Here is a 24,990-nt window from a genome sequence, read left to right on the forward strand (position 1 = left end):
TAAAAAACGGGAATTAAGTTGTTCAGCTGAATTAAGTTTTGCAGAAATTTGTTAGCATTTGCAGACGTTTTTCCTTTTTCCTTTTAATATATCCATAATAATATTAATATTAATATTAATAATAACTGCCTTCATTGCATATAAAATTTTTAACCTTTGACTGTTTCACTGCATTCCTTAGAATCATATATTCCGATTATCTGTTAAGAAATATTGTAACGAAAGTATTTCATTAAAGATATTTTTTCATTTAGGAACTGTATGCTCAGTCATACTCCTGTTGTGGGGTTCTTTTTGCTTCCATCCCTAACTTCGCTAGTTTCTACTCTGAAGACATCAATAACGGAGTGGAATGTATTCGTCTTCTCAATGAGATTATCTTTGACTTTGATCAGGTAGGATGATGAAATGTATTTCAGAGTTTATTTTATCCTAATATTGCAGCAGCTTCGTGTAATGTGCAATTGTCAGTTATTATATACTTGACCGGTTGAAGAACAGTAGCTAATACCCTTATAAATGCACACACTGCATATTATTCAAACAGTAAGCACTGCTATTCAGATAGCTCATTGTACAGTCTAAGCCTATTTTATACGCTGACAGCAATGGTGATCCTCTTTCATGCCAACTTTTCAAAATTACGAACAATAAAACATGTAACTTCGAGATTTTTAACCTAAACATTAGTTTCTTTGAGCAGAAGAGAACAACGTTCAACCAAACACGGTTTTGATTAAATAAAGTCATCAAATGACACACTATATATCAGTATCACTATACAGCAGAAGTACGCTTTTTGTACTAGAGAGAAAATGATTTTAATAGCTAAAAAGGAAAGAATTTATCACATGGAATAAATATGACATATGATAAATTTTATTAACAACATGAAGCAAATGAAACAAAAAACTGAAATAACTTCAGATTTTAACAGATATCCAAAACACTAAAGTTTTAAAATATCAATAAAATCCCGTCCAGCAGAAGAGGAATCATAATTTCGAATCTTTTGTGTGTTCTATTTTGTTCCAAGTCGTTTTTGCAAGTTCTTGGATCTCAAATTGTCTCTCAAATATAAGAGAGCACATTTATTCCCATTTTAACTTAATATACAGATATACAATTTATGATGCCTAATTTTCTCCCATTTATATTAGAACTGAAATTACTAGAAAAATTTTAAAAGCGATTCTAAATAAGAAATATCATTAAATTCAATCAAGTCAGATTGGAATGACTACTATTTGTTCTAAATATTTTGCCAATAAAAAAATCCGTTTGCTACTTGGACAGCTTCTTATTTTATCGTTGTATTTACCATCATACTAATAAACGTTTTCATGGATATGAGGAAAGGCAAGATTTCTTACTATGAGTGACCGTACGAGTACGAAACACGAGATTTTTAAAAACTTTTCAACAATATCTTGAATTTATGTGCTTACAAGTACTTCGAAGACGATTCGAGAGGGACAGCATGGAAGAGAAGAGCAAGAATATTATCGTATATAAAAATTAAAATAAAAAAAATAATAATTCCAGTATTTGATTAATAATTGCATAATTTAAATGAATTATTTAGAAATATCTAAACCAAATATGAAATAATTAACTGACTTTGGTGTGTCTCTTCTTTTCCCTTTATGACTAATCACGAAACAAAAAAAAAGGATATCTTTCTTCGAAAAGAAGCAAGCAAGCAAGAAAAAAAAAGACATGACAGACAGATTTTAAAAACGTGTGGAAGTAAATGGATAATCAAAAATACTTTAATTTCTTAGCTAATTGCGCATAGCTAATATTTGAAACCGTTATAAAAATTGTCCACTCGGTCCAAATTTTAAACAAGATATTTGCATGGAGGAGAAAGCGAGAGGGGTGTCGTCGAAAATGCACTGGTGTCCGATACCTAAGGACAAACACGATTTCTGAAGATTACACCCGCAAATTTAGACGAATCAGCTTGTGACAGTTTGTATAACTGACGATTTCGAGTAGAAATCGGAAAAACATTTACATTTTCTAATCGGCGCAAATGGATAACGTGGAAGCACACAGCAGAATAAAAGGCAAAAGGCTACTTTAAGCGAATTGTGTCGAAGGAAGCTCTTCTCGTAAAAGAATGAAAAAGACATGAAAGTTGCAAACTTTCATGTCTTTGGTAAACTTTGGCAAGATGTCTGCGACAAATAAGTCTATACGCCCGAAGCCAGCCGTCTACGTTCCTTTATCCACAACTCATCGTAAAGCACGTTTTCAGGGGCGTTGTATCCATAGAAATTGGACAAGATATGGACGTATGTACTATTTTACAGGTGAGAGTGGCTTCAGTCTTTTCTCCGATTCTAGACGACACTTGATCTGGCGTGAAAGTGGTACTGCTTACCATCGCGAGGATGTCCTTGTAGGGTATAGATACCACGAAAGGGGGGGGAGTCATGGTGCCAAGTTGACAGGACAACAACTTGACCCTAATTTTAACAAATCAAGCAGGCTTTAAAATAAATAAATATCAATTTTTCATCTTATGTAATTCGAATCAACAAAAGAATAACTCGAATGAATGGCTTTATTAAGCGAATAGCTCAAAACCTTGCTGTCTATTTTATTGAAAAGTTTAACCAGTATTCCATATTATTATTCATATTATTATTATTATTATTATTATTATTATTATTATGGGCAACTCCAATGAGTCCTTAGACTCATCGAGGGAGGCCCTAACATCATGTCATGAACAATTATTCGACATTCACACAGTATCTATCATACCTTATCTTGAACTCATTCACTGTCTTGGCACCCACAACAGATTCTGGCAGCTTATTCCACTCATTCACCACTCTCCAAGTAAAGAAACTAGCTCTAACACCCTGCTAACCACACCCTTGGCCAGCCTCCATTATGGCCCCTAGTCCTCCCACCACCAATCCTATTCTCAAAACTTTCTTCTGAATTAATCTTATAGAAACCCTTCAGTAATTTGAATGTCTCAATCATATCACCCCTTTTCCGCCTATCAACCAATTTCTGCAACCCACAAATCTTCAACCTGTTCTCATAAGGTTCATTCCATTGACCTGCTATCATCTTGGTCACTCGTCTCTGGATCCTCTCCACCTCCTCCCCATCAAAAAAAAAAAAAACCCTGGCGCCCAAATCTGGGCACAGTAGTCTAGATGGGGACTTATCAAGGCTCGATACAGAGGAACAATAACCTGTTTGTCTCTGCCTGTTAAGTATTTTTCAGCAACCAAGCGATTTGATGAGCTGATTTAGCCAATTTTGCGATGTGCCCCCTAAACTTCAACTCCCTATCCACCAACACTCCCAAATCCCTGGCCTCGTCAATCTCCTGGAGTACGGTTCCACCAATGTGATATACTGTTGCTAATATTTTCACCCCAAAATGCATAACCTTACACTTTGCCACATTAAATTGACATCCATTCTCCTTAGCCCAGTCCTCATAACTATCTAAATCATCTTGCAAAATGGTGACATCCTGTGCACTCACTATTGCTCTACCCAACTTTGCATCCTCAGCAAACAAACGAACACTTCATCTCAGATCCTTTCCTATATCGTTCATGAACAAATTGAAAGTAGTGGTCCAAGAACAGACCCCTGTGGCACATCATAGTCATAGGCGGTCTTTTGGACTCTACTCCTGAATAAACTACTCTCTGATATCTCTCCATCAACCACCCTCCTATCCATCTCACCAACCCTATATCCATACCAATATGCTGAAGTTTACTGATTAGAATTCCATGTGGTATCCTGTTAAAGGCCTTAGCAAGGTCCATTAGAATCACTGTAAAATGTGAGAAAGTTACTGAGGCATGATCTCCCTTCACAAAACCATGCTGTCCCCCATACAGTATCCCATTTTCATCTATCCAATCCTGTATTTTCTCCAAGACCTTGACAACGATTCCTGATATGCTGATCGGTCGGTAATTTACAACAGCAGTCTTGGAACCTCCTTTATGCAGTGGAACTATTTGAATTATATCACCGGTTTTATGAATGACGTCTCTGACTCCCACCCCTGTCGACTATGACAGGGATAAATATTAATCCAATAAGAGAATGTAAAAAATATTATTTAGTTCAATCCATGTACAGGTAAACAGCGATGTCTTTCTTTTTTGCTAAACAGTTTTTATTACTTCTCATGAGGATAAATGTTCTGTTTTCTCCCTAATCTGGAACTCCTGGCTAGAAGGAAGGAAAGTGGCAAATTAGTGGCGTCCTCCTAACAAATTAGACTACGTAGTCTAATCTTAACAACAAAATTGATTGGTAAATCTCACGTTAAAATTAATATTAAATAAAAGCGCGGCCTGCTTGACTGCGTTTGTATATTTCAATGAGTCTACTGATTAAATTATGGCACAGTTTGTTATAACTTTACAATGTATTTAAGCCATTTATTTACCTCAAATAAATTAAAGTGAAATATCGTCTAATATGATAGTTTCTAAAACCATACCACTCAAGCTAATGTATTCTTTTTCCAGCTTCTGGACGATGATCGTTTTCGTCCTGTTGAAAAGATAAAAACAATTAGCAGTACATATATGGCAGCTTCCGGATTAAATCCAGCTCGGAAGGTTCGTTTTTTATTCTAACCCAGCAAAGCAAACTTTTCTGATTTTGGGATTATGAGGTATTATTATTCACACATATCTTCACTTTAATCCCCACAGGGAAAGGATGAATGGGGCCATCTAACAGCATTAGTCGACTTTGCATTAGCTATGAAAGAAGCCTTGGAAGAAGTAAACAAACACTCTTTCAACAACTTCAAACTTCGCATTGGTAAGTTAACAATTTAACAATTAACAACTACCAAAAAAAAAAAAAAAAAACTTCCTATTTAGAATACACTCAGTTTTTCTCATATTTCATAAAATGTTTTACTATAATAAACAACTCCTTCCTAAAAATAAATAAAAATAAAAATTAAGTGTAATGGCCTTTTTATGTGAATCATATCTACGAAGATAATCTATAGAACTTAATATGGTGGGTGGGTTAGGGTGTTTTTGTTCTTTTATATTTTATTGTTTTTTTTTTTCACATAATCCAGAAGTATTTCTCTAGAGACCAAAAATGTAACTTTTTTTTCATGCCACTTCAGGCCTCTACTATGAAATTAACATAAAATAGTGAGATTCGAATCCACAACCTGTTAGTTGGAGAGCCGAGAGGCAATCCCCTCGACCAACCAGTCGGCATAAAAACAGTAGTCATTTGTTACGGTTGACATCCGGATTAGCAGAGTGCTGTTTTGATGGGGAAAAAAAGTAATGTTAGCTGAAGTCGTATAAAGTCGAATGTAGCTATAGGTTTCTTTCTTACATATAGTTACTGTACCGAAGGGTAGTAGGTAAGGCTTCTTCTCCGTCTGATAACTTTATTATGCAATTATTTTTATTTGTTTTTATTCATTTCTGTTATTTTTGATATTTCTAACTCTGCCAGTTAAACTTAATGTCGCTCTGTTTCGTAGATCAACATCAATTAAACTGGCAGAATACAGTTATTAGATCGGTTAGAGACAAACGAGTCTTATGTTTCGATAGGCAGCGATTTATGGCATGAAAAATTGTAGCGTTTTAATCGTTCGAGTAACATTATCAGGAAATTGTTGATAAACGGACTAAACAATACAGTGAAAATATTATGACTATTCATTGTTTCATAATTGGCCATTCCATTTCGCCGGGCAGCACTAGCATTACGGAGAAAGCGAGTATACACTACTTGGAAAAAAGTTGTTGACATCCCTATGGGTAAGGTGCAACATGACATGTAACGAGACCCATGTTTGTATCCGGTATAAATTGGAGTCCCCAAGTTAGTGCAGCTGTGTCTGAGTGAAATGGCTGCGAGAAGGGAGCTGACGGAGTTTGAAAGAGATGTTGCGATAGGATGTCATGTTGCATACCTATCAGTTCGCCAAATTGTTGGGTCCATCCCAGGACAACAATCAGTGACACTATACTGAGATGAAAGAGAAGGGAATCAACTGCAAGTTGGTTCCCTTCGCTTTCATCCGCAGTGGACGACCATTTCATCACAGTGGACGACCCACCACACTCACCAAACGTGAGCGTAGGGTGACACGTTGAATGCAGAGTTCCGGGCATAAACTGGAACACGAATCGGCACAAAAACATTCAGAACCGAGGCTCACAACATAGGTTTTCATGGGAGGACTGCTATATGTAAGTCACACATTACGAAAACCACAAATGCAGCATCGTCTTCAGTGGTGCAAAGAGTGTGTACAGTGGGATGAGGAAGCTTAGAAGGCTGTGTTATGGAGCTACGAATCACGCTACATCCTCTGCATATCAGATGGAAGGATATGGATGTAGCGGATGCTCTGTGAACGTCTCTCTCTCTCTCTCTCTCTCTCTCTCTCTCTCTCTTACCAGAGTGCGTAACCCCAACTATGAAATTCGGATAGTGACAGTGTGATGGTATGGTCCTGTTTTTCCCATCGAACATCTGTTTACGATGCCACGACATTGAACTCTAAGAGGTATCTGAACATTCTGGATATTGCAATGTTTCCTATTTTGTGGCATTTCTACGGAATTGACCATGGTCTCCTTCAGCTAGACAATGCACCTTGTCATAAAGCTGCTGCATGGTTTGTAGACATGTTCGTTACCACACTTCACCTGCCTCCACAGAACACTAATTTCAACCCTAGTGAACATCTGTGGGATGAAATGAAGCGTCGAGGACCTCAATACATGTTTACAAGAAGAATGGTCCAAAATTCCCATTGATCACTATTGTACGCTTGTGGAAAGTATGGCAGCACGGACGATCGATTGCTGCTGTCATTGCAGCGAAAGGATCCTACATCTTATTAAGATGGGCGCCATGCCCTGTCACACTCATAGGGCATCTATTCAAAGGTCGGATGCGCGCATTTAGTCAGCCTATTTCTAGAAAGCAAGATCAAAGTCAACCATCAAGCTATCACCCTGCTGCTCTCACTTCAATGCTAACGAAAATAATGGAAAAGATTATCAGCAGCCAACTGCTTCACTACTTGGAGACGCACCAATTACTTAGTGATCGCACTTCGGCCATTCTTGCTGCACAGCAGATTTCCTAGCTAACCTTACTCAGACATGGAATATGCAGAGAAACTCAAGTTGTCGCTCTTGATATTTCCAAGGTATTGGATCGAGTCCGGCATCGTGATCGTCTTACCATGGTACCCTCTTATGGTCTTCCTTGTACCATTTTTAAGTGAATTACTAGCTTCTTCTCTGATAGCGCATATTGCAGGTCATGGTAATGATTTCCTCGAATCAGACTTTTCAGTCAGTACTGAATTACCCCACAGCTTTTTGCTTTCACCTACAATTTTCCTCCTATAAATCAATGATCTTCTCTCTCAGACATCAAATCCTGTTCATAGTTTTGCTGATGATAGTGCTCACTATCTCTCTTCTTCATTAAAAAAAACTTTGTGCTGCTCAGGTGACACGGGCTTCAACAGCTTCTATAAACAATCTCTTAAAAATAATCTTCTTGAGGAAACTCTGGTAATTTTAATACCATCGAAACGCAGCACTGCCTCATTTCCTAGAAGAAAGATCACGATTCACTTCTAACAGTATTCTGCTTGCATACAGAAACGGGTAGACAAACCAGCTATACTTTGCAAGAAGCGGCAGAGGTTTACTTAGTAAACCTCAGGAAGGTCATGTTTTAGCAATTTGCTCATATTTATAACAATTTTACGGCCGAGTTGGATAAAGGGAATGGATACACTATGATAATGTTGGATTTTTCAGTATTCTCCCACGATCAGCTATTACTTCTTGAGTTTATTTTCACATCTAAGCTATCCTGACACATCACGTCCATGGACTCTTTAACCTTAAAAAAAAAAAAAAAAGCGTGGTATTATTTTTCGTTCTAAACAATACCTCTCTCTCGTGATTAATTCCTGACACTCATTGTAAATCTTCTGATCTTGTTCAGAATAATGTTAGCAATTAAAAGGTGGGAAATGCTACAGATCATGTGTTAATGTGGGTGGGTGAGTGTAATGACGGTGTATTTAGTAATTAGAGAGCAGTCTAAGAGGACAGAAATACTCTGAATTCAATACAGATACTCTCAGGGTGATATACATGTAATGACGAAAGTGTGGTTCGAAATGGATAGAATTGAAACATGAGAGCACCGAAGTGATAAAGGTATGATTTTAATGAATACTGATGATTTTAATTGTAGGAAATTGTACGTAATCAAATATATGCAGTAGTGAACATGAAAATGAAGAATGAACTTCTTTATGAAAGCTGTATGCGGAGAAGAGAAATGGTTGCAAATATTATAGAGCGAAAGTTATAAACATGTAGAAGCCAAGATATTAGATTCTATGAAGATTGTGTTAGATTTAACTTATGTCAGAGTTCAGTTTCACGTGGATAATTATTTGCTCAATAACGGTTATTCAAATAAGTAGTTAGTTACAAAATAACATATTCTAGCCTTTCACAATCAATAGGCGTTCACTTAAATAGCATTTACCAGTAAAACGGAACAAACAATACGTGGTCGGAATTCCCTCTAAACAAGCAGCAGACTACCTCCGAGGAGAGAAGACCGTATATTGCATTCAAAGTGTGTAATAATGGATAAAGTTCGTGACTGTGGCAGTTATCTGAAAACTGGCCACACAGTGCAAAATACGGTGTGTAAGGGTAGGTAGTTCAATATCTGAGGGTTTAGTAATAAGAAAGAGAAGTGATATAAGAAGATTTCTATAAGAGGATTATGGAAATAGTGGTTGTTGTTATGGCCAAGTATATTTGGCTAGTGCATCGTGGATTGCCAGTTGTGGGAGAGTGATCGTAAGGTTGGGAAAAGGCAAGGTGGTGGCTCACACCAGGTAAAGATAATCATTTACCACTTCAAAAAATTATGCTTTCAAATTTCACTGCCATGTTTCAAAATTCCCTTTATTTTCTTAGTTTAAAAGCGCAGCATTTAAATTATTTTCCATTAAGTTGCAGAAAACTATTCTTGCATTACTTATTTTTCAAGTAGAGTGCATATATCGTTTTAGCTTTACTTCGAGTTTAAATCGTAAAGTTTAATTTGTTTGAAATTTAACTAACTTTAAAATGTTTATGAACTAACTTATAATTTTATTTCATCCCAGGTATGAGCCACGGACCTCTAGTTGGTGGCGTAATTGGAGCTAAGAAACCTGTCTACGATATCTGGGGTAACACTGTAAACGAAGCTAGCCGTATGGACTCTACTGGCACTATTGACAGAATCCAGGTTCCCAAGGCTACCGCCCAAATTCTTGAAGCCCACGGTTACCGTGTTCAGTACCGAGGATTAGTTCCAGTGAAGGGAAAAGGTGAAATGGATACTTATTATATCATGGGAAAACGAATAGGCCGTCAGCGTTCTGTTGGAAGACAACCTAGCATCCACAAGAGCTTAGCTGTTGTAGTATATGGTCTAGTTCAAGCGCGTAAGAAGCAAGCTTTAGGGTCAAGTCTAAGTGTACCAAGTTCGCGTCAGAGATTATCTCCATCCCCGACTGTTCATAAACAGAAACTTCACCGAATGCTTTCCGAAACTCCTAATCCAGGCAGAAGGAGAAACAGACTAGAAGAAAGACGAATGACAGATGCTGGAAGCAGCAGCCACTCCTATCCTGATATGAGAAACGCAGGAAAGGAGGAAGTCTTCCAAAATAAGGAACAATAGACATGATGAAGAAATTCGGTCTGTATTTAAGCAGTTGAACGAGAACTAATTAAGGATTGCTATGTCACTGCTTTCCGGTATTGTATTACATAAACCAACAGTCAGATGAGTGGATAATCACTAACACCAGTTTCTGTCAGGTTCCAAAGAGGGAGACATGATAATTTCAACTCATGTAAATTACAGTTTTCATTATATGTGTAGGTGTTCGTTAATATATTTGATTCGTTTGAGTTTAGCGGGTTGGACAATGTTCCTTGCCAGAAGTCCTTTGAGGAACAATTAATATAAAAATTGTACCAAATGCACGTCAACTAGTACAACGCAAAGCAATATGATACGTTGAGTATAAATTTATACGTTTTTTACAGAAAATCATCGCATACATCAGATTTTGAATAAACTTCAAGGGCAATGGCCACTGCAATATGAATCAAGTCTTCTGCTCTTTCAAACATCATCAATTATTAGCTTTATTTTCGGAAAACTTTCAGCAAAAAAAAAAAAAAAGATTTATTAAATATTTGGATTTTAAAGTAATCTTTATGTAAAATACGTTTTATAGATTCCATGAAAGAACTGTCACTATGAGATGAAAGCTGGATCATTGGCAGCAAACTAAAGTTGGATCAAGTATTTGTTTACTGTGCTTTATAAAAATGCAAGTTCTTAATTGCTTTATAAAGCTTTTTCTCATGAAAAGAGTTTATATTTTCTACTGTAAATAAAAAAACACCTGGTATGAAAATGTTAAAAAGTTTCTAGAAAACGACTTTAATTTTGAAGGAAGTATTTTTGAAAAAAATCAAAGACGAGCACTTAAAATTAATTTACTACGTGCAAAAGTCGTTTCTATTTACCCAATAATAAAGTTTAAAAGACCTGTTTGAAAGAAAAATGTGATAAGCGCAAATATCGATCAGAGAGTCACAACGTAAATGTTATGCAATGCAATCTGGACACATTCCCATTGCTTTCTTTGAGAGTGACAAAATGTATATGAGTGAATAAATATACGTGCCTCACGTGTCATTCAGTCATCCTTTATGCCTTCAATAACAGCACAGAAAAACATTTCAAATATATGTATCCGAAAGCTTCACAGTAATCTCTGAGTATTAGCAATTCTAGTGTAAATCTAATAGACAAGCTTAGGTGTTGAACTTGATTCATAATTTATTTTAACGGTATTACAAACACCAAATAACTAAATTATAAAAAAAGCTGTTTATTAACTGCTGGCTTATATTTCGCTGAATGTCGAACCAGCAACTTCAGAGCACATCACATGTTACAGTTAACACGCGACAATGAGAAAGTGAAACAATTTGAGATCGGATAAAAGATCTCAAGTCCTAATTTGGTGCTCTCTAATGTTGTAAAAAAGAAGTACTGCAGCTATGTAGGAATTGATCTTAGGATAACAATCTCCCAAATTTATGATAAAATAATGCAACCATGAATGCGTCACAGCCATGGCTGACTCTAAAATTAATATTTCTGACCTGTAACGACTTCTATAAAGCATACTCATTTACTTCCATCTAATCCTGTGTGAAAGGATGTCCAAAGCGTAGTCTTCCAGTCTAGACTTGCCATAATAATTGCATCCGACATACGGAATATTGGTGTTTTGCTCGTGTGTGTGTTTGAGGGGGGGGGGAGTAAGAGGGCCATGTAGTATTTTATCTATTTTGTAAGAGCTGTAGCCATTGGCCAGGAAAGTATGGCGAAGATATTTGTTCGAGGAAAGAATTGCATCATTTATGTTGGAGGTTTAATGGAATATTATCAGCACTGAGAAAGGATTAAAACTAATTTTAATGCTTCCAATATTTCGTCTCTGTCACAGTCACATCTTCAGAGATTACAAATAACTTTTTGTAACAACACACACAAATACAATACAATGATAAGTAAAAAAGTGAGTGAAACTAAAGTCCTATCTAGGTGGTGCGCCCTCTATGGGTGTTTGCAAGTAGCCTAGGATGTAAAGAGGGATCTCTGATAATTAATGTTTCCCAAATTTTGGGAAGTTTTATGCAGCCGCATTTGTTTAAATTAGGTTTATTCATGAGTGCAGATACAGATTCAAAAAACAGTCCTGTTGCATCATTAGAACAAATTGCCCTAGCCCTGTGTGTAAATGTTTTAAGAATACCATACTAATGGGTCTGATGATCTGATTGGTTATGTCGGTATCTTCCAGTGTGTGTTGATTTTCTATAAATGGAAAAAGATAGTGAACCATCTGAAGGTCAGGTGACTAATGTGTCAAGAAAAGGAAAACAGTTATTAGATTCATTCTCTCTTGTGAAGTGAATTTTGGGATGTTGACTGTTTAGGTAGGTAACAAAAGAATCCAACGAGTCTTGTCAATGGGGCCAAATGATAAACAGTCATCAACAACATCACATTCCCTTAAAAGATGTGAAGTTTTAAATCAGAAACAGTATAAAGAAGATCTTAATATAAAATGGCCTCCCTGAAATTTCCCCTACATAAAATATAACAGACAATTTTAAATTTAAGCTATGCTATTGGTATCCTTCTAGAGCCTCACAAAATTCAACTATATTCGGCTCTCTCAGAAAAGCAAAAGAAAATCCCAGCCACGGCCCTCTCTTGTCGTATTTCGTCTTACAAGCAAATCCACAAAAGACAATTTCATAAAAGAATGCAGATTGGTAAAACCAGTTGCTAAGGGTTTGAACGCATCGTACGACATCAGATAAAAGATTTTCTTGTCGTAGTATTAACACAGTTTTACCAGAATAGCAAAAACAGAAAAAAAATACCTTTTTTTTTCTATACAAATCCAAAGCTCAGAAGCTATAGACAGTCTACCAAAATAAAAGCAGATTTGTAATCATATCAAAAAAGCAATAGCAACGTATAACAAAAAAAAAGAGTGTGAACTATCTAACAGATATAATAGTATATTAGAATATAGAGAAGTTGTACCGTTGATTCGTTCGACGCATGGAAGCAACGCTCAGATCGAATGAGAAGACACTCCATCCAGCATATAAAGCATTTGAACATGAAGCATTCGAAAATATTGGGTAATGTAACAGACTTCTCTGGGCCTCTGTAGCTCAGTCGGTATAGATGAAGCCCTTTGGTCGAAAAGACTGGGTTCGATTCCCGTCCATGATGTGAGGAACCTTTAAGTGGTGTCTTTCGAGTGAGTTAGTCGGTTTCATACGAAGGTAGGGGTTTTTTTCACTCATAAACCCCGGTTTTTCATCCCGGAAAAACCAGGCAAACAGGCAAACCGGCCCAGTGAACACACACGGATTACAGTCAGGAATACTTAAAACCCAGCCATATGCCTGATTTGTCAGCTCGGATCAAATTAGGGGGGAATTGAGATGGTGTTTTAGCTCCCCGTAAAAGGGATTCGCGGCCGTTGTATCATATACAAATAAACTTATTTTTATCCAGTAGAAATTAATCTTAAAAAAAAAAACTATCTGTACCTTTGAACATGTTGAAAAAATCTGTTTCAAAATAATTAATTCTGTCAATTAATAACGCTGTATAATGCTAAATGCTGATTATAAACTACAAAAACAGAAAATGCTAAAATTTCTGCATGGACTAATTGGCTCCCTCATGATAAGAACCATATTTAACTGAATACTTAATCATAATCGGTGATATAACCATAAGCATTGCAAATACAAATCATAACAACACTCTGCAATAACTAGATACGTTATCCCCATATAACCTATAATCGACTATCATAACATTAGACACCAAAAATTAAATAGTCAGAAATACTATCACAGCTTCTTGCAGATCATAGAGATATCATTGCATAGAAACATTTTCATCATATAGGCAACGCTCATCTGAAAAGCAACACAAAAAATAATACACGAAGAAATAACCATTTAAGAAATAATAAAAACTAACAGGCATTAATTCAGTAGATACTTTGTACAACAATGACAACATTAAACTCGCACTGAAAAAAAAATTAAACTCGCACTATTAAAAAAAAAAAAAAACTACAAAGAAAATCAGAATTCGCAATAAAAGCCAGAATCCTTGGATAACTAAAAAGCCCTGCATAGAAAAAAAACAAACTAGAAAAGCCTTAAAACCGAATATAAGATAACAAGGAATCGAATTACAACGCAGATAAGAAATGCAAAAAAGGCAAAAAGGAACTACTATAGAGACAAAAAAACTTCCGCACAAAATGATGTGAAATAAACCTGGCATCTGATGAACGGGGTGCCATACTCTACTCCCCCAAAACCATTGCTATTGAAACAATAAAACACAACTTCGTGAAAGATGCCCGATCTTTCCAACAGCTAGTAAAGGACTGTAACAAGTAATTTTTACTCCCTTCTAGAATTATATGGAATGATCCCTCCACTCACAAAGAGCGATCCCCCTTTCCCCAACTCGGACCACAAGCAAAACAGACGTTATGGTTCCCAACCATAAGAGAAGCAGAACTGATCTCTGTAATCACTCAATCTAAACTAAACGAAGGTCCAGGAACTGATAGCATCAGACGCAAAAATATTAAACAACACAAAGCTAGCCTAGACACCGTCTTATTAAAATTAATATATAAAACATTTAAAACTGGACAAACACTCAGCATTTGAAAGACTGTCCCAATCATGCCTATATAAAAACATGGGGAAAAATTCAATCAGTGATTACAGATTATGGAATGAATAGTTCTTAACAAAATTGCAATATATATATATACAAAAATTTTCATATCGTTCCAAAAACACAGTATGGTTTTTCGGAAGCATAAGGGAACAACATGACTCCTGGAAGACTTTAGACTTTACATACATAATTAACACCATCTTATATAAAAACATGATCACTGCTGTCTTTATCGACTTGAATAAAGCATTCATAAAGCTTTGAATAAAGCATTCATAAAGCTTTGAATAAAGTATAGATGAAACTTTATTAGAATTAGGTGGCCTTCTTTAGAATTAGAATTAATATTAGGTGGCCTTCTATACACTTGGTTTAGAAATTACTTTCAGAACAGAAATCAAATAAAAGGCATCAGGTCAATCCGTAATAAAGAGTTACCAGTAACCTGCTGGGTCCCACAGGCAGCTGTTCTCTCTCTCTGCAATTCTCTTCAACATCTACATGCATACTATTAATCAATTATCTCCCAGAGGCAAGATCTTCCAATAAGAAAATAATACAGCTATAATATCCATTCATAATAAGGGAAGCATAGCCCAAACAAACATGCAACATAGCATAAATCTGCTCACAAACTGGCTCACAAGAAGGAAAAAAAATTTCCACGCATCTAAACTCTGATAAGACAAAATTAATGATATTCAAAAATCCACTGAGTCTACAGCTGAAAAAACAACTAGGGTTGAAAACACACAGTACCTTGGAATTTACCTTGATGCAGATATGAACTGGAATAGCCACATAAATAGCGACATATCATCTGCAAGTTAAATCCCGGACAACAGCAAGCAAACTCTTCAGATTAAAAACAATGCTTCCCTCAGACATAAGAAATCTAATATACAAAGTACAGTACTATGCGAAAACATTAAGGTACGTAATAATAACGCATGTATTTTGTGCAGACCACAAACTAAATAGTATAAAATATACTATATAAAAATATTATATCATTACAGTATAAAATGATAAACAACTAACTCAAACATCTAACTACGCATATAAATACAGTAAAACAATCACTATGGAAATATTAGCCACAGTAGAATGGTCCAGATATGTTAAACAAACTATCTTTTAAAATAGAAAAATTTATAAACTATATCATCCGAAAGTGTCCTGACGGCATATACGAATGAGAAATATGCATACAATATACCTTGTAGACTTGATGTATTATACTAGCTCAAGCTCTCCAGTTCAGCATTGTATTATGACATCCTTAGGAATCGCGTATGTGTTTGATGCATGTGTGTCATCCTGAATTGTTTACATGCATATATGTAAACAACAATTCTTTTAAATGTTAATCTGATTCCAAAACAGCAACAAACCAATAAATAATATCTAACTAGTGTCATCCTCAGATGAGCTTAACCCAAGCTTTGAATGTTACACCTGAATCGGAATAAATATAAAGAGGGGAACAAAATCATTTATCGCAGCTGCAGTATTGCAAATGGATAAAAAACAAACAGCACTTTATTGCGAAATTTGTGAAAAATAAAAAGATAGTAGATAGAACTATATTTATTGTAGATTAAAAAAATGCTGAAAAATGCAACTTACTCAACCATAATTGTAAATTACTACTGTTAGTAATTTACAATTATGGTTTTATTATTATTATTATTATTATTATTATTATTATTATTATTATTATTATTATTATTTTATTCACATAATTGATACACAGTCAAAACAAGATATCATATAAATAAAAATATGACTGGTAATTCAGAACAATTCAGATTCTACCCAAGAATCTAAGAATAGTCCATCAGGTAGCGTCGTAAAATACGGACTGTTTCAAGTAATGCAGTTTTTTGTAGGTCATATGGGGTCACTTCATTGATTTTTAATTGCTGTAAATAGTTGGACGGCTTCTTTGAAGTTGCGCCAAGTGCACCGATAACTATTGGAATGACTTTGGTATGTTTAAGCCACAGTCGGCCAACTTCGATTGCCAGATCTCGATATTTAGTAATTTTTTCCAGTTCTTTGTTGTTAATGTTGTTATCACTGGGTACTGCGATATCAATAATCCAAACCTGTCGATGTTCGATAATTGTGATGTCAGGTCTATTGTTTCCAAATGCCGATCAGTTTGTATTCTAAAGTCCCAGAGAATTTTTGCTGTTTCGTTTTCCAATACAGTCTCTATTTTATGCTGCCACCAGTTATCAGAAGTAGGAAAGCCATATTTTTTGCATATAGATAAAAGAGCCATTTTGCCATGACAATGAACTATTTTGGCCACTTGATCATGGCGGTATTTATAGTCAGTTTGAGCTATTTTGCTGCAGGCACTGATTAGATGTTCTACAGTCTCATCTTTCTGATCGCTTAATCTGCATTTGCTGTTATTATTGATGTTGAAAATGTTTGCTTTGATTGCATTAGTTTGTAATGCCTGTTCTTGAGCTGCTAGAATAAATCCTTCTATTTCTTTTTTAATGTATCCGTGTTGTAGCCATTGCCATGTTTTGTTCACGTAAATTTTGTCCTCAGTATCTCGAAGAAATTGGCCATGCAAGGGTTTATTTTTCCAGCGCACATATCGGATATTTTGTTGTTCCTTTTTGTAATCGGATTTGTTTCCTGTTGCTTTTAGAAGGCCTTCTTGTGTAATTGCTTGAAGCATTGGCTCAGAGCTATTGTCGATGTAATTTCTTAAACCAATTTCTTCTTCTTCCACAGACCCCGTCCACCTATTCTCCTCGGTAGGTACAACCGGTCAACATCACTTCGTTGATGTAATGCATGATGCATAGTCATTAGTTTTCTAGTTTTGCGGTCTAGTTTGTCCAGGTCTTCTTTTGTCCAATTTATCATGCCAGCTGTGTATCGGATCACTGGTATAGCTCAAGAATTCATTGCTCTAAATGTGTTTAATCCATTTAGTTTTGTTTTCAGAATATTTCTAATTCTTTTGATGTATTCTGATGCTGCCTGTTGTTTAATTTTCGAATGGAGAATATCATTGGCTTCTAATATTCCTAGGTGTTTAAAGTGTTCGTCAGCTGAAATTGCTTTTAGATATTTCTCTTGATCGAAATTAAAATTGCTTTTATCATTAATTTTTCCTCGTTTAATAGATAAAATTGCGCATTTGTCTAAACCAAATTCCATTTTGATGTCCTGACTGAAAATACGAACTATGTTCAATAAATAATCTATTTGCTGGGCCGATTTTCCATATAGCTTCAAGTCATCCATATACAACAGATGGGAAATTTTAATATTACATTTAGGAATTTCATATCCAAGTTTTGTTTTCTTCAGAATCATAGACAAAGGTATCAACGAAATATTGAAGAGCAACAGTGACAAGGAATCACCTTGGAAAATTCCACGTTTAATGCTTATATCTCCAAATCCTTCATTATTCACTATTAATGTTGTTTTCCATGATTTCATAGCAGTAGCCGGAAACTAACATATGTTTTTGCTAATTCCAAATATTTTTAGTGATTTTAGAATCCAGGAGTGTGGGAGGGAATCGAATGCTTTCTTGTAATCTATCCATGCCATGTTTAAATTAGTTTTTCGTCTTTTTGAGTTTATGAGAATCATTTTATTAATAAGGATCTGGTCTTTTATTCCTCTAGATTTTTGGAAATTGCCTTTTTGTTCAATCGGATAAATCTGATTATCTGATAAGTACTGGTATATGGAATTTGCTATGATTGCAGTGAACAGCTTAAGTATAGTTGGCAGGCATGTTATTGGACGATAGTTACTTGGGTCTGCATCCTTATCCTTAACTTTCATGAAGAGAAAAGTGCGCCCTGATATCATCAGGTCTTCCACTGAGCCAGACTGCAACAAATAATTAAATTGTTTTGCCATTCGATCATGTATACTGGTTAGATGTTTTAACCAAAATCCATGTAGTTCATCTTTGCCAGGTGCACTCCAGTTTTTTAATTTTCTAGCTTGAGAACTGACCATTTCTTTAGTGATAATGACATTTTGCATTTGTTTTTGTTTCATTTCTGATTCAATTCCATTAATCCATGAAGCATCTTTATTGTGTTCAATAGGATTATCCCAGATTGACTTCCAAAATTTGAGTGTTTCTTCTTTTCCGGGTGAATGATGGTTTGCGTTTGTATTTCTCTGGAGAGACTGGAAGAACTGACGTTGGTTCTGTCGAAATTGCATATTTTGTACATAGTGGTTTATTCTTGCTTCATATCTTTTAATTTTCTGTGCAGTCGCTGTAATTCTTTGTTCTAGCTCTTCGGTAACTTCAGCAATTGTTTTGTTGGCCAAATTATATGTGTTAATCAGTTTGTTTTTGATGTTATTATTTTACAACCATCCTTGTTTAAAACTCTTTAAGTTGCTTAGATCAGCTCGAAGCCTGTTGAACTTTCGTTCTAACCGGATTTTCCATGGTTCAGATTGTTTCATCCTCGGCTTTTGCTCTTTCGGTTTGCAACCAAGCTTCACTGAAATGATATAGGCTGTGCTGTATAGGAGCTGATTTGTTTCCTCTATACTGTTGGTTGTGATGGTTTCAATTACAGCATTTGCGTCTAAGAGGAGCTGTTTTAGCTTAGATTGCTGTAAAGCTTTTAATGGTGGTAGTCTTATACGGTCATTTATGGAGTGCATATGTTCCAATATCCCTGACTTCATTTTACACTGCCCTTCTGTCAAAACATTCTGTGGTATGTCGTCAGCTTGATGTTTACTGAGTTGAATTCCAAAGTTTGATATAGCTACCTCCTGATGATTTTCTGTTACTGAAGTTGTTGGTTTATTACGTAACTCTTGCAGCTCAAGTTCAGTAAATATTTTGTTACGGAAAATGAAATTCTTTTGGTCCATAAGTTTTTGTTCTGTAATTGCAGATTCTGGGAATTTTTGTTTCCAAATTAAATGCATACGCTTTCTGAAACTTCGTTTTTCTGGTGTTGATCTGTAAAAACATTTCATAATTTCTCTGTTGTTTTCTACAGTCCATTTTTTACGTTTGGTTTCATCCAGTCGCTTTTCAGCTTCCTGCCCTGATTGCCCAGCAAGGAGAGCTGGGTCCTGTAGCCCACTTGTCGCCTGATGCCCCGGATCGCCAACATCTGACGCAGTCCTTGATGACCCGGGCGTCGACTGTTCCGGTATGGATCTCTTCTTCCTTTTCACCATTAAGATGGGGGATGGAAAACTGTTAGTCTGGCTCCTCAGTTTAGACCTGTCAGGCAGGTCTCTCCTCAGTTATTATTATTATTATTATTATTATTATTATTATTATTATTATTATTATTCGCCTGATAATTTTTTTGAATTCACCTGAAAATAACAACACAGAACAATACTTAGACCTATTATCGGCATATAACATAACCCCATCCATACAGTCGTATACACGAGAAGAGATAGTCGGAAACACAACAACCTCAACCTGCATTGATCATATAAATATAAGGGCCCCTCCAAACAGCCACACAGCAGCCGTCATAACATGCAAACTAGCAGACCATTATTTCACAGCATTGCAGTTACACACTGAACCAGAACCCATAAAAATCACTGAGACTACAAAACAGTATCATAGCATTGTAAACGAAACAATAGTGAACGATGAAATCAGAAAAACAGACTGGATGCAGATAGCATCTTTAGACTCTGCTGAAGCTGCATATAATAATCTTAAACTTGCATTTAACAAAATATACAACAAAGCATTAACAAAAATAAAAATACGCCCCCAAACGAAACAAAATCCATGGATAACAGACAACATACTAACAGACATACAAAGAAAAGATGCCCTATGGAAACAACTTAAGAAGTCACCGAACAATATCGCTTTAAAAGCTGAATACAAAAGAAAACGGAATCTCCTAACAACCCAGATTCGAACGGCAAAAAGAAACTATACAGCAACAAATTAACAACAGCACAGAACGACATAAAGGAAACCTGGCACCTGATTAATGAAATGCTGGACAATATACACAGAACCACTGCCACAGAAACAATAAAACACAGCTTTGCCTGCGACCCCAAATCCCTCAAACAGTTGGCAAACAACTTTAATCAGCACTTCGTGAACTCTGTCCAAAAGCTACAAGAAACAACCTTTCCTCACACATACGAACATTCTCCACTAGGTCCACGAGCAACCCAGTCGATGTGGTTCCCCACAGTAACAAAAGAAGAACTATCACCGGCAATTCAACAAATTAATCCTAACAAAGGACCGGGGATAGACGGAATCAGACCAAAAGACATCAAGAAACACTCAACCGACCTACTTCCAGTTATACAACAACTGTTAAATAAAATCTTCGAAACGGGACACATACCTGAAACACTGAAGACTACATTAATCACACCCATACACAAACAGGGAAAAAGAAACATAAGTAATTACAGACTTATCGCCACACTGCCTGTAATCAACCAAATCATGGAGCGCATTGTACATCAGAAACTCTCCACATACGTTGAAAAATTTCAAATCATACCCAAAACACAATATGGCTTTCAAAAAAATAAAGGAACAGCAACACTCCTGGAAGATTTCACAGATCTAATAAACGCTGCATTGGATAAAAACAGAATAACATTAGTGGTATTCATTGACCTAACAAAAGCATTTGACACACTAACACATAAAACCTTGTTAACGAAACTTACCCATATCGGAATTGGAGGTCGTCTACTCCAGTGGTTTAAAGCATACACGAAAAACAGAAAGCACATCACACGTATAGGATCAGCACACAGCAAAGAGGTACATGTAACCTGTGGAGTACCGCAAGGAGCTGTCCTATCTCCCATTCTATTTAACATATACACACACGACATAAGCCAACTCCCCCTAAAAAGTAAAATCTTCCAGTATGCAGACGACACTGCCATAGTATCCATTCACAACACTGCAAAAATCTCTTACAAAAATATGCAACACGACATCAATCAAATCACTAACTGGTTAACCGAAAACGGCATATATATAAACCCTGGAAAAACAAAGCTAATGATATTCAAAAACCCCCAAACCCTGCCCATAGAAACTAAATATCTCACTATCAAACATTCATCCTCCTATACACAAAGTGCAGAACCTAAAATCGCAACCATCACACAGGTGAAAACAACACGCTATCTTGGACTTCACTTCGATGCTGATCAAAGTTGGAATAACCATACAAACTACCTACATACCAAGCTTAGGATAATAGCAAGCAAACTATACAGATTAAAAGACATTCCCCCAACCCACATAAAAATACTAATCTATAAAGCATTATGTGAAAACATTTTAAGATATGCAATCACATCATACGCATTCTGCGCAGACTACAGACTTAACAGGCTACAATGGTTGCAAGATAAAATGATAAAACTGATATTCTGGGAACAACCCACTCTTATGCAGGAAGCATGGACAAAACACAAAATATTTAAGGTGAAACACTTACGCCACTTCACAGTCATGTTAAAACACTACTACAGCCCAACATATAGAGTAACCAGAACAACATATCAAATAACAAGACCACAGTCAACAAACTACATAACATATAAGTACAACAATCACCACGGCAAAGCCACCCGAAACTTCTACGTACCTGACATGATAAACAAACTGCCGTTCGACAACAGAAACCTACGAACATACAGAGAGCTGAAACAGGCACTATATAAATATTATAGCGAGAATGAAAATTAGAGCAATTCCTGTTTCTCTCTCCCCCACCACACATACACACACACACACAAACCTACGACAACCCCCCCTCTCAAAAAACTACCACTACAAGAACACAAAGAAACAAACACACCATGTCTAAATCCAACCCTATTTTCACAAAAAAAAAAAAAAAAAAAAAAAAAAGTTAAAAATGTAATAGCAGTCGAAGTCTTTCAAGCACGTACCAACAAACAGTAAAATCAACACCTGGCTTGTGACCACAATAGGAACACAACCATGAAACCACCACCCTCTGTCATCTATTATCTTCCTCAGATAAGCTCTGCTAAGCTTCGAGGAAGAAAATTACTAACTTGCAAGTATCTGTTATACACACTTGTAATGCGTTATAAATATTATATACATATAATTACTACAGCAACTATGTATGCAATTCATCTGAGACATAAAAAAAAAAAAAAAAAAAAAAAAAAATCTGTATAATCCTTATTGTAAATACTGTAAATATTATTATTGTATGTAACTTATACTGAGACATAATAAAAAATAAAAATAAATAAATAAAAATTATTATTATTATTATTATTATTATTATTATTATTATTATTATTATTATTATTATTATTATTATTAGAGGAATTAGACAATAAAAAAACTAGTTGTCAGGAATCTGAATGGAATTCACGTCCATATCCTAATCTACATGTTCGAATTCGAACACTATATTACCAGAAACTATTCTAGCATACAAGAAAAGTAAAAACAGAGAAACACTATCCATTTTTAACAGCAAAATATTCATTAAAAAAGACATAAAGTAATTCAAATAAAATCCTTAGAAGATCTGAGCAGGCTGCCATATTAAAAGGAACACTAATGCATTTAAAAAAAAGGAACCAAGTGCCAATCCACGTGAAGGCAGACCATCAAGTAGACCTAATCACACCAGAATACGACAGCTGCCACATTCTAAACTTGACAGTGGCCGAAGAAAAGGACTGTCCATTTTCCATATCAACATAAGGAGCATCCAAAATTACTGACTTATCCTTCAGATAAGTCAGTAAGACTTATCCCCCAAAGACCCCCAAAGCTTATCTGAAGGGTATATAGAGACAACATAGATATTTTGTAATAACCAAAACATCCAGAACAAACAAAGAAGTGTAAAACTCCATGTAGCTTGGAAATACCAAAGCGCTTTACATCGATTTTTACAGAGGTCAAATCTCATGAGATTGTTACAAAACTAACCTTCTATGTCTCTATATATTTTATGCTAAATATCAATGTAAATAACCCTATGGGAATTGACTGTACTTACTGCTTTAACAAAAATTTCTAGAATGTCAAAAAGACAATGCTTTGCCACTGGAACTTTGTATAACAGCCTATGCAAGAGCATAAGAAAGTTGTTTACGATTTAAGTGTATGAGAAAGTTATTTGTCAGCCCTGCATATAAACACTTTCAAAGTCAGTGTCAAAGATATCGGTAACATTCAGACAAGTTTCCGCTGCCCGACAACATAGGATTAAAGGAGTGCACGGAGGAGAAGAAAGAATGGGTAGGTCTTAACAGAATATCAAGGAGTCATGCCGAATTCTTCTGGGTTACAACCCTTCGTGCAAGGTCGCAGAGAACGTGAAATAAAAAGGGACTGAGCCGAACATCGTGGTCGGCCGAGAACCAGGGAATCGGCAGTTAAAGGCAGTCGGCAGTTAGAGTTATCGGAGTAGGCAGTTAGAGGCAGAAATATCGGCAGGTAGAGGCAGAAGTTCCAGAAGTAGGATCCTGAGGACCGGATGTTATGGCGAGTCGTGCCAGAGGAGTATCCGATCGGAATGACGAGAGAACAGCCAATGTAACTACCCGAGGCAGTGTCAGTCGGATGTGTTTTTGTTGCGGGAGGTAAACCGAAGCCAAAAGCCGAAGAGCGATCTTCAAGCTGGTATGCTGAAACCTCTTGCCTGAGCTTTTCGAGTACCGGAAAGTTGAAGTCCAAAGCCCGCCAATATCCCGACGAAATCCCCCTGAAGCAAGACTCTCCAGACGGAAGCCTAAGGTCCGAGATGAAAGGAAAAGCATAGGGACTTTAGTGGAAAACCTTTGGATGAGTGTGCGACACAGAGCCTCTGTAATTTTGTTCCATCTTTTGTTGTACATTCCTTTTGTAATCTAGGAGATATATCATAGATGGACTGATAAGAAATAGTAATAACAAGTGTCTATAAGAGAGTCCTCTGATTTGTTATTAATTAGAATATAATTTGTGAGATAACTTGGCATAGCTAGTTAACCTCTTTGTGAGTAAATTAGAGAGTTTCAATAATTTGATTTAATAAGCAGAGAAGTGATTGAGTAGTTATATTGTATAGTTATTTAGTATTGAAAAGGGAAAGTTTGTTTCTTTATGCTAAAAGTCTAACGGATAGGTAGAGAGAGTAACCTCCCTATCGTTTAATTAATGTACTTTGTTATTAATGTAAATAAATGTGTTTTATTATATGTCATTAGAGTGCCACCTGATCTTTTAATTTACAATGCACTGTTCCTAAATAAAATGAGATCTGTGATTGGGAAACAACTGAGGCATTCATTAAAGTGTAGTTTAAGTACTTCGGAACCACGACTGTTTATATAAGCTTTATTGAAGGAATTTATGCAAGTAAGAGAAAGAGAGAGAGAGATCTACTGGACGTATTACTGTCTTATGCCGATATAGAAATACTGGTGGCGTAGTCTTAACAAATAAATTTTCCAGTGTTCACAGGCATACGGCCAGTAAATACGAAATGTGGATAAACATAGCGCGCAATAGAATAAGTAAGA

General features: G+C 35.9%; 1 protein-coding gene across 1 annotated transcript in view; it reads left to right on the forward strand.

The window, feature by feature from the left end:
• The window catches only part of LOC150094668 (adenylate cyclase type 8-like), a 259,683-nt gene extending 248,957 nt beyond the window's left edge, over positions 1 to 10,726 (forward strand). The window contains exons 19-22 of the mRNA XM_090411618.1: positions 255 to 395; positions 4,530 to 4,622; positions 4,719 to 4,830; positions 9,218 to 10,726. Coding sequence (XP_090267744.1) covers positions 255 to 395; positions 4,530 to 4,622; positions 4,719 to 4,830; positions 9,218 to 9,780 — 909 coding nt within the window. The 3' untranslated portion in view covers positions 9,781 to 10,726. The remainder of the gene's footprint in view (positions 1 to 254; positions 396 to 4,529; positions 4,623 to 4,718; positions 4,831 to 9,217) is intronic.
• Positions 10,727 to 24,990: the final 14,264 nt, after the last annotated feature.

Source organism: Typopeltis vanoorti, chromosome 21, assembly GCF_054136105.1.
Source record: "Typopeltis vanoorti isolate ZY-2024b chromosome 21, IOZ_Tvanoo_1.0, whole genome shotgun sequence".
Classification (NCBI taxonomy): domain Eukaryota; kingdom Metazoa; phylum Arthropoda; class Arachnida; order Uropygi; family Thelyphonidae; genus Typopeltis; species Typopeltis vanoorti.